The following is a 17137-nucleotide window of genomic DNA, read 5'->3' as shown; positions in this document are numbered from 1 at the left end:
CACAGCATACACAATACCACGCTGAACACTGGAAAACATGGTTAGTGATCAATGTCACTAAAATACTAGTTTGACATGTTTTGGAAATAAACACTGAAGCATTGTGGCAAAAAGCTAATTCATTTCCAGGAAAAAAAAAAAATCCAGACAGGAATAATGGGTCGTAAATTGTGACCCTATTGGTGCTTTTAGGAAATACCACTATAATAGTTCCACACTGATAGTCTATGATAAATAGAAATAGCTTAATTGGGTGACCAAGGACTGATCTACACTGACCAGGCTGGTTCCACTCTAGATAATTTCTGTAACAATGTGCCAAAACAGGCACATTGAAAATCAGTGCTTAACAGTAAAATAATTCATAAGCTACCAGGTCTTACCCCTTGGACCTGTGAGGCATCTGTTGCAAGTCTTGTAGTCAAAGCCCCAGGGCTGTTCTTCCGGTCATCAAACCAGCCAATGTCTTGCCCCAGCATAGCCTGGAAGCCAATTTTCCTTAAGCGCCTTGTAAGCAGCTCACCAGACTTGGCAAAGGTGTATCCCTGGGGTGATACAAATGAGATGAGAACAAATATAAATACTGTAAGAAAGAGATACCCACAGAGTAAGGGTTCAGAAACAAAATTTAAGTATATTGGACTGCTATTACCTGTAGAAACTGTGTGAAAAATGAAAGAACTCCCACCAAGACAAAGAGCACACAGACACCATTGATCTGGGTATTTTGTTCTTCTTCATCAAGAATGGAGAAGGTCTTTGAAAAAAAAAATGGTGACATTGTATTAGAAGTGTTAGTTTTTCTGTGTGTGAAGTTTGTTCTTGACTCCCTATTGCCAAGTGCAGAAGCCCACCCTAGAACCAAAGCCAGAACACAGAGCTCTCCCTCACCCACTGCAAAGGCACCATTCTTTATTTTTCTAAGGTGACCTTGGGTTAAAACATAATGGGGTTTTCTCCTGTTGAACAACAAGTTTATGACACTCAGTGTCTGCAAACACTACTATGACTTGTGGCCCATTCCCAGTTATAACTAACCAATCACCCCTTACTCTAAACACTGATAACCAGAGAATTGCCATGAAATAAATAGCATAGCAGCAAAGCAACAGTACAGCAGCATCTCACCTCCTCTGTGGTCTATGCCATTGCAACTTATTGGGCTGTACAAAATAAAGTCTGGGTAAGTAATTACACCTCAGCATGACTTCCTGCACATTAACAGATGCTATAATTACCATAAGTAGGCTCCAAGAGGAACCAAGTGTCTTTTACTTCTGGAGTGTGGATACAAGCCATTCACTTACTGCTGGGCACTTGAGAAAAAGCATTAGTGCTTAAAGTATAGCCCCTTCACCCCATTCAGCACCAGCCTCCACAGCGGTCTTCTCTCACTCTTAATATCTGTTCTTTTTCAACACCTGCCAATGTTATTGGCTGTTGCTGAAGTAGTGGTCCAAATCTAAGTAGCCATCCTTTAGCAATTCCTTTCAGTCAGAGCAGTTGATATGTAGGTCAGTGTATCAATCTGAAGCTGTTTATCTGAACTATTTCTGCTTGTTGCAGTCAGAGCATATCTTCTGGTTGAGTTTCACTGGAAAGGATCCATTTCCCATACTCTGAGACAATTCCACAAGGAGAACGAAAGCACAAGTAAGAAGAAACTACTGAGAAATTTGTTCAAAAGGTACATATCCAGGATTATCCACTTCTTCATTGACTTTTGGGATTAATTTCTGAAAACTTTTAGGGCAGGTTCAGCTTAATGTATCCTTTTACTTAACAGCTGTGGAGATTCCCCAGCCTATTTGTCCCAGAGTACAAGTCCAGATGTTTGACACAACAACATTGCAGATATTCAGACAGATTTAAAAGCGGATGCATATTGTACCTGCCTGACTGCCTTGACACCAGGTAGAAATATTTTAAATTTATTAATAATAAACCACAGATGTTGGACTTTGCTCATGTTCACCATGGATTGCTTTTTCTTGCAGCCTTTCTCATTCTCTGCTTCAGAGCTAAAATACACATTAAAATGTTACTATAACATACCCCAAGAATCTGACTGAATAACAAAGCATAGAGTGGATTGACTGCTCCATTCATAGCTGCTGCCAGAGATCCAAGCACCAGGTATGGCCATTCAGAGGCATTGTATTTCAAAATTCTGGTAAATGATACAGGCTTGGCGTCTTCCTCCACAACAGATTCCTAAAAAACAGGTTGGATTTATGAAGTGAATGCATTCCCCCAGTGATGCTCTCCCTTTGACAGTGAGATCAAATAGTTAGCCTAGTTTGTTAAATGACCATCTCATGCCCAAACAGCTGCTCTAGCTTTGTACAGGAGGGGGAAAGACGGCTGCTCTCTGGAGTTCTTTTGTAGGCCTGATGAGTCACAAGAGGGTTACATAAATGACTACCTTTACTGACCCTGGAGAAAAAGAGAGAGATTCATGCCTTGTGGAGCTCTAATGATTCCAACTGAAGAGGTTATTTGCAACCGGTTTAAGATTTTCTGTCACTGAAACTCAAGATGTTTCCTTTTATCTACCTCCAGATGAGGTCTGGTGCAAAACCTAAATTTCTTCCTCACAAGCAGCTTTTTGTGTCACTCATTAAATCTTCTTAAATATTACTTTTTAAGTATTGTGGATGAACACACTGATCAGACTCTGCATCAAATTAAGAGGTATGTGATATAATTAAAACGAGAGATCTCACAGTGATAGCCGGATTCAGGCTTTATACATGCTAAGTATGACTCCCTTCTGTGAAACATCCTCAGACTATATGTTGAATTCCCATAATTATGCCCAGTAAATGCAGAATATTCATCATCAAATTATAACTTGTCCTGCAGTTTGATATTTGCAGAATTTTTGTAACACTTACATGCTCAGCCCTGCTCATGTCCCTCAGTTCATACAACTAGAAATGCCCAGACAAAAGAGACACTGTGAAGACTTCTCTGTTGGAAAGGAGGCAAGGAGGAGTGGGTGGAAGCAAGCATCTTGTATTTTCTCTTGCTTCTGAGCTAGTGACACAGTGACAGCACTAAAGCACTCTATTTATCCACAGAATTGGCTTAGCAATAGCAAGAACAGTGACTTCCCACTGCTGTTCTCTGCACTGAACAACTGCAGCCATGAAAATTGGTGCAGAGAGCTTCATAAGCAATTTGGAAACCCACTGTGTATATTCCTGCATATTCTGTGTAATTTTAAGGCCTGCTGCCTTCATTTTCTACGCCAGCTGATTGCAGGACACTGACAGCAAAAGGACTCTGGGTTAGTTGCAGTGAGGGGGTCTCTCTGCTCAAGTCCCTGGATGATTTTGAGAAGAAAGTGAATTTACTCTTTATTGAACAAGAAGCAGTGCCATTTGTATCACTGAGTGGCTATTACATTTCACAGACCAAGCAGTTTGCTTTTTGTCAGTTAATTCAGCTTTTATGAATATGTTTCTCAACTAAATCTACAACATGTATCAATTTACCAATAAGTCATGCTCTGCTGGAGATTTTGTATGGACCAATAAGCATAACAGACATCAAAATGCAGCCTAGGGTTTACACAGAAATAAGAATTGAAGCTGTGGTTTTGTTTAAGCAGAGAAGAGGATCAAGCCAAGAAAACACCTGCCATCAACTCCTACAACACAGGCACCTATCTATAGGTGATCATTACCAAGGGATATAATCTGATTGGTTGAAAATTTCTTAATAAGCTATTGAACCTGACCTTTTCTGCTTTCCCATCATCTTCTCCATAAGAAGACGTAAGATACGTAGACTCTGCATGATCTCCTCCTATAGATAATGGAGGCTCAGGGACCATATTAGAGAGCTGAGATCTCGAGCGCTCCCGAAGTGAAGCTCTGCAAAGAGGACACAAATGGCCTGTTCTTCACAGCTCAGTAACACAATACTTGCTTGCAAAGCAGGTACAGTTTTTATATCAACTAAATCAGGATGCACTGAAGTAATTAGTCAGATTCCCACAGACCTTTTCTTTCTCTTCTATGGTCTTTCGACTTCTTGAGGAAAAAATATCTCACAACAGGGGCAAATAATTTTCAAAATCATATTCCACTCACACCACTCAGACATTGTCTTAAATACACCACGCACTCTGTATTTGTTGAGTAAAATTGTGGTGTGTCCTACTATATTTGGGCAAGTTAAGACACCAATTCAAACCACCATTACCACTATCAGTAATTCAATCCAGAAAAACAGGATGTTGAAACAACTCATCTCTATCTCTGATAAAACATAACTCTGTAATGTAGGACATGTATTTATTTGCATATGTCTGACATGGGCTTGCCTGAAAGAAATAATAAGCATCTAACTACAAGGCAGTCTGGCTTGTAAAATGCTTTAACTTCCATCAAGCAGAAGCCATGATAAAAATGTCCTTGTAGATTGCATTGATTTCCCAAGTAATTGCACAGCAAGTCATTTTTCAAGGGACTGGACTGCAAGTGCATTAGATATTACAAATGTGGCTGTATGTTAGCAATAATAAAAACAGAACATTAACACAGTAAATCAAAATTGGAGAGAAAGTACTATGGATAGAAAGAGGAGCAAAATTAAGAGCCTTGCTATTTATCCATGGAGTTCAATCAGTAACATTAATACTCAAGCTATTTCTTTCCAAGTGAACTCTATCTCAGTAAAATGCTTGCAGTCCTTCAACCCTCTTTTATGCAGCATACAGAAAAGTCATTTATTAGCACTATTGGTATTTTGGAATAGTAGGATGAACCACAGAGATCTGGAAACACATTTTTAAGACTCACCTCAAACTGGCCCGATAGCTTCCTCTGCTGAATGACTGGACTTTCTCAAGAGTTGGCTCAACCACATCATCCTCTGCTGCTGCAAAATATAGTATATAGAGCTCTCCAGTTAGTCCTAAAATTGAATACAACCTAAGTTCACTGTGGTTCTGCAAAAAAGTGCAGTGTCTCCAAGTCATAAATGGAATACCTTGTAGAAGGCAAAGAATGTAATACAACCATGCTACTCAACCTACATGTATCACAAGGTTTATATTTGTATTCAACAGGATGAATTTGACCAAATTTTAGCCCAAGGACCATCTCACTTGAGATGTGACTGCCAAAGGCTTTTTCTCTGTTTGAACTCCATAATTTCTCTCTTATTTTAAGATAATAATATCCAATGTATGACATTTCACAAAAATACAAGAGATCATTCTATTAGACCTTAATTTCCAGAAGCTTTGATTCAAATCTGCCTCTAGCAAAACAAATAGAGTGGTTTCAGCATACTCTGTAATTTGCTTGAATTTCAAATGCAATAGGACTGGACTGTTGGCACACAATGGAGCTATAAAATGATGGGTATTGAAGGTCAGGACTACTATTTCGGGGTAGATCTATATTAGGAAGGTCATTCAGTGCATATGCAGCAAAAACACTTTGGCCAGGACTATCAATGTGTTACTTCTATGAATGATAAAATTCAGCCATAAAAGTAGAAGAAAAAAAAGAAACAATTAGTCCTTATAAAAAAAAAATACTTAAAATATTTTAGATACTTAAAAAAATCCATTCTGTGGATTTTTACCTAATTCTATAAAAGAAAACAAAATGTTTACTTTCTGTTTCTTCTGTAGTAGGTGCTGGGTCTCCTTTGCTTTGCAAGGTCACCAACATGAAATAAACCCCTTTCCTCTTCAAGAGTTCCTCATGAGTTCCTCGCTCTACAGCCCTTCCGTGCTCAAACCCCACGATGACGTCGGCGGCTTTGACGGTTGACAGGCGGTGAGCTATCGAGATCGCTGTGCGGCCAAGGCGAGCCTGGCGGGAAACAACAACAGTCTTGTTCCCAGGACAGCACATGGAAATGCTTGGAACCTGAGCCATGGAATCTAATGTCTGGTCAAATTAACAGGAGTAGTTCCAGCTGACTTTGATTTAAGCTCCATCCATAGCCCACAGAGCAAAGAGAGCTATAGATTTCTGTCAGTGTCCCAAAGTAAGCAAAAATTATTCTCTGTCAATAATATCAAGGTTCCACTTGTGCATACGAAACAGTTATTAAGCAGAGCTTCTCACTGATTTGTTGAAATTCAGCAACACTCTCTGCAGAGTATATTAAAAATAATTTCTGTCCTTTCAAGTCTGATTTTTGCTATACTATAGCAAACCTTATGAAGTGCTTCTTGGACAATAGCTTCACTTTCATTATCGAGTGCTGACGTAGCCATATCCAGTAGCAGGATTTTGGGGTTTCGCACCAAAGCTCGAGCAATAGCTATCCTCTGTTTTTGACCTCCACTCATCTGGCTTCCACCCTCTCCAACATGAGTGTCAAATTTCTGTGTGAAGGAGAAACATGAAAATGAAACAGATAACCAAAAGGTCTGTTAGGCTTCTGGTGAAGATATTGGTAAAATGTGTCTCAGATCTGTCCTTGGAGTACTTTAAAAAAATTATTGTCTTTGAAAGACAAAACCATTGTTAGCGCAGCATATTCAAAGGACAACTGGTGAAATAATTTTCTTCATAATGTACAACATCATTTTGCCTGAACTGAGCTTCCAACCCCAAGCCAAAAGTATGCACTGGTAAAAAGGTGAAAGGTTCTGGCTTAATTCAAAACAACTATATGAGCAAAAGCTGAAATGGAGAGGAATCACCCACCCACTTTCCCTCAGATGACTCAGAAGCAAACTTTCCACAGAGCTGGATTTGTCTGCTGATGACCCGTGACTCACGGACACTGTGTCTGTGATTCATGGACATCACATTCTGGTCGCATTGGGTTCAGGTAGTGAATTAAACAAACATGTAAAGCCTGGCATACTGAGAGACAGGATAATTATATTTACCTAGAGCTAAATCTCTTTTATTTCTCCATTTCCAGGAAATAAACATGGGCCTTTAAAGAGCCTTTCTATGAATAGTTTCCTGGAAGCCTGGAGATGCATAGATGAAGGATAAAAAGTATGTACTGACTGTTAATGGTACTCGAATCCCATCAATAACATTGACTGTTGTATCATGTCATTCTCAGAAGTTACTTGGCAAAATAACATTCTAGAAAAGTAGACAGTCCAGTACTATTCAATATGGGCTTTTTAAGGAGGAATTATTGAAGCCCTGTCATCGTAAGGGAAGGAACTGGAGAAGAGGGAACCTCCAGCTAGTTTACAAAGCTCGTACAAGGAGATTATTAGGTTGTGAGCATAAGTACAGATTATTAGGTTGTGAGCATAAGTACAGATTATTAGGTTGTGAGCATCTTCTACAACATATGCTGGCTACTGAGAGGCTGGGCTCTGCATTGCTTTTGGCCTGAGCAGAAACAAATCTACATACCATGAAAAATACATATTTTTAAATCATGCTATAATTATTACCATGATATTGAGTGTTGTGCATATGATTGAGGTTGGTTTTTTTTGGGGGGGGGGTTGCTGTTTGTTGGGTTTTTTTAACTTGAAGACATGCATATAATAAGACCTAATTAACTGTAGTCAAAGGAAAGGTTGCTGCCTACTATGTATATTAATCTTCTGCCCTTCCACCTGAGCACAAATTGCTGCAGAGGGGGAGGGACAAAAGGATTCTCTATTTTTTCATCAAATTGTGCCAAACACTTTACAAGGCAGAGCATACCTGTGGTAAGTCCATGATGAAATTGTAAGCATTGGCCTGTTTGGCTGCTTTGATTATGTCTTCCATGGTAGCCTCATCCCGACCATAGCGAATGTTCTCTGCAATGGTGGTGGCAAAGAGCACTGGCTCTTGTTCAACAATGCCAATCTGTGAGCGCAGCCACTGGATATTCAGGGAACGAATGTCATGGCCATCCAGGGTAACCTACAGAAGCCAATTAAAACACAGACATGAATTTAAGAAAAAAAAGGAAATTATCTCCTCCAGTTCAGAGACAAAGAAAGACAAGGAAATGAAGGGTTTGTGATGCTTTGTTTCCATGACCAGCATAAAAATCAGCTTGCATACACAGAAGAAGGCAATGCAGTGTCAGTAGTATTGGCTCTAGGAGTTGTGCTCTTTGATTTCATTTCCATTTTTGCTTGGCCTCAGAAACAAAACCAGGTGAAAAGTAATGACGAAAATTATGATTATATGTTTACAAAAACTCAGTTCTTTGTCTTTTATACATTTAAATAAAAGAAATGCACAGGAGGATATTTTGCTCATTTAAAAAAATAAATTTTTAAAAAAGAAGGAAACAAAAAGGGAGTTAGGAGTCTTCCTTTCCACCTTGGAGCAGAAACCATGCTATTCTCTCAAGTTCCTAAGACTGGAGAAACACATGCTAGGCTGGTACACTCACCATGCCTTCAGCGGGGTCATAGAAACGCTGGATGAGCTGCATCGTTGTACTTTTCCCAGCTCCACTAGCTCCAACAAAAGCTGTTGTCTCCCCTGCTTTAATAACCATATTAAGGTTATCCAAAATCTAGAGAGGAAAAAAACCAGAAACAGAATCTATCCATTCTAATTCTTTCACAGTCATACAACCAAATGAGTATACTCTGTGTCTTCAAAGGGAGATTCAAAGCAATTTTACAAAATTCAGAACAGTATTATGAAGAAAGAGGATAAAGTAACCTTTATGTATATGTATATGTATATATATGCATATGTATATATATGTATAATATGTAAAAACATATTTTTACATTGCTTGAAGAGTTTGTAAATGCAGAGTACTTATTTACACAACAGGCAAGCAGATTTAGATCTTTTTTTGTTACTGTTGTTCAACATTAAGAACTAGTCAAGTTAATACCACTAGAGAACTTGGCAGTAAATTCCCTTTAAAGAATACCGCATGTGTACTGTGAGGGCCTGGTAAAGCATAAATACTAAGAATGTCAGACTGAGATTCTGTAGAAAAATCTGATACTTCGTGTACTTCTGCCTCTAGAAGCAATAGGACTCATTTTCTTGTCCAATAATATGGTTTTCCAAGGAGAATTTGTCAATTCACACACAGCAATAGAGAAATTATGGAGTACACAGTCAATGTTCCTGTACCTTTCTTAGCATTTTAATGGTCACATGGCACATCCCCAGGATAATCGAAGAGTTTTATAAAATCTTCTTACACCATTCAGCTTTTTACTTTGTGTTCTGTTCTAGCAAACATTGATACAAATGTATAATTGATTGTAAAAGAAGCTGTACGCAAGTGAATTTGTCTGAAATTACTAGGAGTTTATGTTCAGCAGCAAGGAATATGTTGATGTGGCAAGGGATATATCAGAATGGTAAAATAAGCAGAATGGTAAGGAGAAGAACCCTTTAATAGAAGAATTATTCAGCTGACTTTTAAACAAAGGATCTGGGTTTCTAGAAAACGACCTCTACTGAAAATCTAGAAATTGCAGGCAGAATCAGGATATTTTGATTGTTTACAATAATTGTGTTCACAGGATGGATGATGAATAGTTACCTTTATGTCTGGTCTGGAGGGATAATGAAATGTTACATTATGAAATTCAATTTCACCTCGTACTTTATCCAGCTTGTAGCCATCTTCTGACATGCAGTCAATGGTGGGTTTCTAGGATAAAATTTATTATGTTATTTACTTGCTGTTAAATAGACAAGAGTGCTGCAGTACATAAACATTCCCAATACCATACAAAGCCATAGCACTTCTGTTTGAACAGCATTTGGCTGCATAGAGCCGGTTGCAGGTTCTGCCCAGGGACAGCACGCAAGGGGCATGAGATTGAGAGCCAGAGTGATGGGGGAGTTGTCCCCAGTGGACAGTATGGGCAAGAAGGATGCATCCTCTTCTCATTTTAGGCTGACTGCAAATACCACAGTCAACCACTCAGCTAGGTTTTGCTGGAACAGAGTAGCTGACTGAGCGAGGCATTTTGATTAAGTTAATTTAGCCAGCTCCCCAGGAATAAAATGGCACTAACCCTGTTCATATAAATATTCTCTCAAAGCACCCGACAACCAATGCATTGCTGAAAATCTGCACACCTCACCACTCTGCATCTAAAACATCATCCTAGCACACTCTGTCCTAAGAGCTGGAATACCGAAGTTTTCCTGTGAAGTGCTTTGGGTCTCACATATCTTTGGCCAGGCCTTGGGTATTGCAGACTGTTAGACACAAGCAGAGAACTAAGAGGAATTTGAGGAATTACAAAGAAATAAAATTTTCTAAGGGCAGACTTCTGAAGCATGGAATACAGAGAATGAATTAAAACTACAGCAACACCAATATTTGATAATTGAATTGTGCATGATTTTTTAAATGGCCTAACAGATTGAAAGGAATGTTAATACGAGAAATGTGTACGCTCTAAGATGCTAAGAACACCTAGAAGATTCGTTCCTCTTAAGGAATATATCATACTTAAATTCAGATACTAAGCTATGAAGTAAAGTTTCACTGATCCTGCAAATGGGAACCTCTGCATGACTGTAAATTTAATACCAGAAAAAATCTGTATCAGGGCAGAGATGTGCTTGCACTGACTAATCACAAACCTACAAATGCGCCAAGCAGATGGATCTAATTTTGTCACTCTTTCTCTAGACAGATGAAATCTCACTTTGGTTTGCTTTTTTTACCCTAAGGTTATCTGACTCAGCCTTATCTTGAATTTTGTGATTAATCCTTACTGTTGCAATTCTTTATGCTTTTGATTTTTTTCTCTGAAAAACAGTAACCTTGTTTATCTCTTTTTCAGTTTATCTTAGAGTTTTAGCTTATGAAATGCATTTATAAGGCATGTTTTATTGTTATTACAGAAGTTTGAAGGGTTACTAAAAAATCTATTATCATTACCACAGCCCCTCTAGTCTGCTTTATACACCCTTATGTGCTCTGTAAAAGACAAGCAGCATTCTAATGTGTTTACAGTTTTTAACACGATAAAGCGTGTCAATGAACAGAGATACTACCTACTATTAAGAAATCAACAGTACTTTTCCAACGACTAAATTTATAAAGCTATAGAAAGTAATCCCCATCAATAAATGCCAATGGAGTCTCAGGCTCTCTCATACTACCTTATTTCAAGTATCTGTCTGTTTAGATAATATTGTGATTAACATTTATGACTGCTGCATGACCAGTGCCTGTGCCTGTGCTCATTTGGGTAGCTCTGGGACAGGTGACAGAGGCCACCCTTGTCACTAATGCCAATAGTCACACCTTTTGATGCCATCTGGAGGCTGGGAGCTAGATGCTTGCTGCAAGTTTGATTGCAAAGTGACCATTACTGCCTGCCAGTACACTTTCCATCGGCCAGCACTGATAAGTAATTGTATGGCATGAGAAACAGGAATAAAGGACATCAGTAACTGAGGTAAAAATTCATTATTCAGAAGCAGGCCACTTAAGAAATCTGTTCAACATGTTCTTTGAGCCCATGCACATGCCACTAGACCTTTCTATTGGACAATCAATTTTTCTTTAATTGGACTCATTTTTCCTCATTTTACACAGTAGATAGAACTAGCATCACTTCAGGCTTATTTAATTATTTTTCCACTACAAAATAACATAGCTTAGAAATGCATTACTTACTTTATCTATTGTCTCAAAAATGTTTGCTGCAGCCCCACGACCGGTGGCAAAGGCTTCCAGACAGGGAGATGCCTGGCCAAGATTTAATGCTCCTACTAAAACACCAAAGAAAACCTGAAGAAGTGGAAAAAGAAATTAACAAAATACGACATCACATTTTTGTTATAATTTACAGTTTAGACATGCAAACCAAACTACAGTGGCTTGATGACTTCTCATGCATCTGCTGAACTGCGGTGATTCACTATATGAGCATTATTAGCCAACAAGAAAGCAAACAAATGCATTTTAGAAGGTATTTTCACTATTTTTCACGACTTTGTTTGAGGTCGAAGCAAATTACCCTATCTTATATTTGCCCTGTCCTAACAAATTGTGCATCCAGGTATTCACTGACATGCCAGTGATGTATTTTTAAGCCATCTCAGTTTGACTAGGTGCCTGTTCCTTGAAACATGGACTGGAACTGAACATCGGTGGGAAGTAGATTATTTTGGGAGTGTCTTTTACCAGTAAGCAAAAAGAGAAAGAAGCTTAAAACATTGTATTGCAACATTTGTATACTGCAGTTCCTGTCTCATCCAATGTTCAAAAAACTTACTTCTGGAGGAGGTACTAGCTGCAAAGAATACTTTTTTCTCTATCTCAGGAAGAAATGAACTGTAAGGGTTGCTACCAACACTGAATAAGCCACATTCTGAGATGAGATTATTCTACCAGTGCAGGTGGACAGTTTCTGCAGGTAGCACACACCCAATGTGCTCACTGTTTCAAGTCCTTTTCTAAGAACCAAAAGGAAGAGTTACTAATGACCCTCTTCTGAAAGCCCCAGGATCCCCTTTTTACCTAAGCCTAGGACAACACGAGAGAAAATGAGCCACAGCATCCACTCTTCCTGGAAAGACTGGCAGACAATAAAGGCAGCTGAACAGAGTATCAAGTATCAGAGGACACTTCAGTTCAAGAATTCACACAGCTTGGTGTCTGGCCTTGCAGATCAGAAGCAAGTGAAGCTGTAGCATATCAACCAAAATACCAAAAAATGTTTGTTCAAAATTTCCTAAGAGCTGCCAATGCTTCATTTCCTACAAAGAAGTTTTTATCAAGGTTCTTAAATGTAGAAAGGAATTGTCTAAGACTGAAAATGCTGGCAATTCTGATATGAGAGAGGGTCTTCAAAGAACAGGACACTGGAAGATAGTGAATATAAAAAGGTGAAGGCTTATTTACCACTTATACACCACATATGCAAATATATTCATTGTCTGTTCCCACAACAAAGAGTGAACTGCACTGTATAGTAAGTATAGTTTATTTTTTCCCAGTGCTACCATGTCAGGGCATGATTTTGAACAGTTTTTGAAATATTTTTTCCTAGAATTTACTCTGCTTTATTTCTTCTTAGTTTTTCAGTTACAGAGGTGGTTTGGCAGAACAGATTATAAATGTTTGGACAATGTCTTTGGTGCAGGCTTTTGGTCCATTTTCTTGCTTTGTTGTGGCTGATAGTTTGGACATTCACCCTGCACATTAGGAAATACACAATGTAATGTATAATATGCAATCCTTTGCTCTAGTTTGACCTGGGAATTCTGCTAAGAAGCAATCAAGAACTCAGCTGGCCTTTAGGATGCAACACAAACAGTAGTCAGGATAAATGGGGCAAAGTGTATAAGGAAACACTACTGCTGAGAAAGAAATAGCAGTACACAGGACTCAGTTCTCCTGTTTACTGAGGATAACCCTATAGCTAAAGTGGAGGACTCTATTGTACACTGTGTACTGCAAATATCTACACTGGGATGTATAGATTATGCCATAAATTCATACTCAGCTTTACTACTAAGTAATTTTTTTGTGTGAATGAGTGCCAAAGCAAGTAGGTTTTATGCATGTCAGAGTCCATCATGAACATAAGGGAGTAGGTTCTGTGCAACTGACAGAAGAGGAAAGGAAGGCAATACTTAGTGTATCTGAATGCAGTATGGCCGGTGGACAACACTTTTTGAGAAATCAGGAAAAGCATATTTATATGTTTTGTATCTACAAATCCTTCCCTCCTGCACCCTGTCAGACTAGGAGTGTATGGTAGAAAACATCAAATAGAAGAAAGATGACTGGAAACTCAGAGGAAGGGGAGCAGAAGGGAGAGTCTCTCCATTGACAGCTACAATTTTTCAGCTACAGGGTAGCTCCCCACTGCTTGCCATTTGTCATTTGGAAGCACTGAACGCCAGTTATCATGTGCAAGGCAAGGAAATTGCTCACTTTGTTTTTCACAGCACTACCTCGTATCAACTACTCGTGTCAAGAGCAGGTGCAAATGATTTCCTGTGAGGGACATCCTGCTTGAACAGAATTACTCAAGTTAACAATGTTCTCAGAGTAATTTGCCAAACTCTTAGCAGGAAGCTTTGCACTGCTGCTGCTGGTGGTTGAGAGCTGCGCAAGAGGCAGAGAAGGAGCAAAAATACATGTCTCATCGGAATACCCAGGACTTACCAAAGTTCGGGAAAAGTTTGCTCTGGGTTTAGACTGGAGTCTGCCATTTGGGCAGTCCTAGCTCAAAGCAAATAACTAAAATATCTGTGGATGTTGGTTTTGTTGCATTTAGGCCATCAGTGTCTAGAGCATCTGCTGTGCAGAAATGGATGCACGAGTGCCATGGTTTTTTTACATACACTGCAGGAGCCAAAGCCATGTGTGTTGTTATCCACATACATGTTTACATGTCCTTTGTAACAACAAAGCAACAGAAAATTTTTTTTCAAAGGAACAGAAAGTGTTCAAGAGAGAAAGGTTAGATTTGACAAAACTTTCTTTGCTTAGGCTTCTCTTTACCACAAAGAGTTTTTTATTACAAAGTTCATCAGAGAAGCCAGCATCCCAGAAGCCACATGCTGACTCAGAAAATGGGAAAGCTAGTTTCAGGCCTCTGACAATTGTGTAGTGGGCTCTCAAATGAAAGCATTATTCTGATCACAATAGGTAGTATTTAAAATCTTTAAAATAAACATGGATTTTTTTTTAAATCTTATCCAATTGTGTCATATACTTTCATACATATATTGAGTAATGATCTTTAAAAGACATACATAGTGTTTGTTACCACTGAGTCACCAGATACCAGAACACTACAAATATGTGTTTCAGAATTACTATTTTAAAGAACAGTCCAGCAAAGTTGCATCAAGCTAAAATGGGTACCTGCAGAAGAGTGCCAGGTGAATACTCTTCTTCTTCAAGGACAAGTTTAGAACCATACCAAAAGGCTAATGCATAACTTAGGAAAATTATACACCACATGTAACCAGTGAATAATCCCATTATTATTCCTTTTCGAATTCCCCAGTGCTGAGCAAACACTAGATTCTTATCATATCTGTAGAAAGAGAGAAAAATAAAAGGGAATTAAATCAATTTGACAGAAATTTCAAAACGAGCAAAGACCAACAAAATGAGGCATCTTTGGTGACAGCAGAGTGTACACATAAGGTTGATACAGAATCACTCTGAAGTGAGAGATCACAACTGAAACTAGCAATGCTCCCAGATTATGAAATCCGTGTATGTTCTAAGTGTAACAAGCACAAGAAAAGCCACACTCATTGCAGATACCAGGGGATTTGGAGCTTTAGCAGAGTAACACAGGATTTGACAATTCAGCCAACACTTCAGAGCACATCCTACAGCCATTGTTATGCTTTCACAGAATTTAAGAGAAATTTGCAGTTTAACATCATCAAATCATGTCTTGCTGAAACTAGTTCTCTTACTTAGCTTGGAAGTACCTAAATTTTTCAGATGTGCTGTGAGAGTGATATATCAGACAATGTTTAGGGGAAAACTTGACAGTATGTTTCTACAAGTAGGAATGAATTGAAGGGAGCATTGCTGACGTTTTATTTCACGGATAAACTGAGTTATCAAACTAATCTTTCAAATGTTACTTGAAACCTAAATTTCTGAAACATAACATGCATATGCATCTCAAAGCTAACAGACAGCCATAGCTGTAGAATATAGAGAATATAATGGGTGTGACTCTGACATGCATTACAGCATTTCATTCCTTCAGGAGAAAAACATCAGAGATCTTGCAGTTTGTTCAAACAAACCTTTCAACTTCTTTCTTCTCCCCACCAAAAGCAGCCACTGTTCTGATGGATGAGAGCACTTCATCAGCCACAGCTCCAGCTTTTGCATAAGCCTTTAATTCTCGTCCTGTTAGTTTTGCCACAGCCTACAAAAGCATGAGAAGTGCTGGTTACACCTGAACTGCAGGTACAGAGAAGGTCAGTGATAAGCAATGCTGGCTGTCACACTGTGCTGTCTGCTCTGCACAAGGTCACCTCCTGCACTCCAAGCAGGCTTTTATTAGGCACGCTGCACACTCGAACACTTGTGTCTTCTAGTACTAGGGCACATACCTTTGTAGCATAGGTTTTGCAACAGCTGTCTGCCCCAGATAGCTAGAAAAAGCATCTGGCAACATCTGCTTTCCCTCCCTGCCTCTCTCTCTGCTGCTAACTGTGCTTAAGCAGATTGCAGACTGAGGGTTTGTGCATAGGGGGAGGAAGGGGGAGCTTAAGTGGCCCTTCAGCCACTGTGGCAGACCCTAGCTTCAGAAAGAAGAGGTAACTGTAGTGATGGGGGAAGATGGAAACAGTTGTTGCCCAAAACTGTGCTTTGTTTCTTGTGCTGACAGCAAGCTGGCTCCTGCACAGCAGCCCAGAGCACACTGGATGCCAAAAGCTTACTTAAACTCAAAAAAATGGATGAAAATGTAGTCATGTACAATTCTACACAAAGATACCACATTGGTTTGAGAATGAGATAACATTAGAAAGTGTAAAGTGTCATTATTTACTTTCCCTCTTCCAATACCCTACTCCATGCATCTATTAGCCACTTTTGGAGATAAGAAACCAGTCTAGATTAACCTTGGGTCTGTTTTCATCATGGTAAAAAACAAAGACTTGGTCTGGAAAGGCTGGTAAGGAGGAAACAACGGTAGGTCTGTGAAAGGAAAGAGATGGGTACAGAGAATTAACAGTGGAAAGGGGGAAAATTACAGACATAAAAGGGAATGAGCTTGGAAAGGTATTGCAAATGAAGGAAAAGCATTTGGGGTTTTTTTTCATTCCCTGCCAGGATTCTGCTCTCCCACTTCACACTGAGTCATTATTCATGTCATCTACTTGCAGCCAGCACAAGGTGCTAAAGGAGAGCTGGAAGACAAGACATTAGTCAAGGTTATATTAGAGGTTTGATAGAAAAATGATAGCAAGCTCTTCCTGAAGCAAAAGAAATTAGATTCCCAGAGGGCTGAGCCCAACAAGAATGCAAAGGAGGAGCAGGAACTACCCAGCCCTGATGGGTGTGGTAGAGGAGGTGAGAGGGCAGTTTCCCTTTTCCCTGTCCTTTTTCTGCACAGTAACAGGAAGTTTGTAGGAAGTGGATGGAGAAGCAGAACAGGAACAACAGGGAGAAGGTGTAGCAGCTTCCAAGAGCAAGGACAGCTTGAGGTAATTTTGAGCAGTTATTTTCAACTATTTTACGT

At 39.2% G+C, this 17137-nt stretch overlaps 1 protein-coding gene across 7 annotated transcripts in view; it reads right to left on the bottom strand.

Moving 5' to 3' along the window:
- The window catches only part of ABCB11 (ATP binding cassette subfamily B member 11), a 49462-nt gene that overhangs the window by 13875 nt on the left and 18450 nt on the right, over positions 1-17137 (bottom strand). For 4 of the 7 annotated variants that reach the window (XM_032692658.1, XM_032692659.1, XM_032692660.1 and 1 more), the window contains 13 exons: positions 15693-15817; positions 14782-14956; positions 11575-11688; positions 9472-9582; positions 8347-8472; positions 7662-7865; positions 6188-6358; positions 5636-5837; positions 4812-4890; positions 3746-3881; positions 2056-2214; positions 653-757; positions 384-545 (listed from right to left, as the gene is read on the bottom strand). In XM_032692658.1, the coding sequence (XP_032548549.1) occupies positions 384-545; positions 653-757; positions 2056-2214; positions 3746-3881; positions 4812-4890; positions 5636-5837; positions 6188-6358; positions 7662-7865; positions 8347-8472; positions 9472-9582; positions 11575-11688; positions 14782-14956; positions 15693-15817 (1869 nt within the window). Of the gene's footprint in view, positions 1-383; positions 546-652; positions 758-2055; positions 2215-3745; positions 3882-4811; positions 4897-5624; positions 5838-6187; positions 6359-7661; positions 7866-8346; positions 8473-9471; positions 9583-11574; positions 11689-14781; positions 14957-15692; positions 15818-17137 lie in introns of those variants that run through there. The other 3 variants (XM_032692665.1, XM_032692664.1, XM_032692663.1) reach the window with 3 other exon arrangements.

The sequence above is a fragment of the Chiroxiphia lanceolata genome, chromosome 7 (genome assembly GCF_009829145.1).
Source record: "Chiroxiphia lanceolata isolate bChiLan1 chromosome 7, bChiLan1.pri, whole genome shotgun sequence".
Classification (NCBI taxonomy): domain Eukaryota; kingdom Metazoa; phylum Chordata; class Aves; order Passeriformes; family Pipridae; genus Chiroxiphia; species Chiroxiphia lanceolata.
Note: the sequence above shows the minus strand (reverse complement) of the source record. Positions and strands in the feature narration are given on the sequence as shown.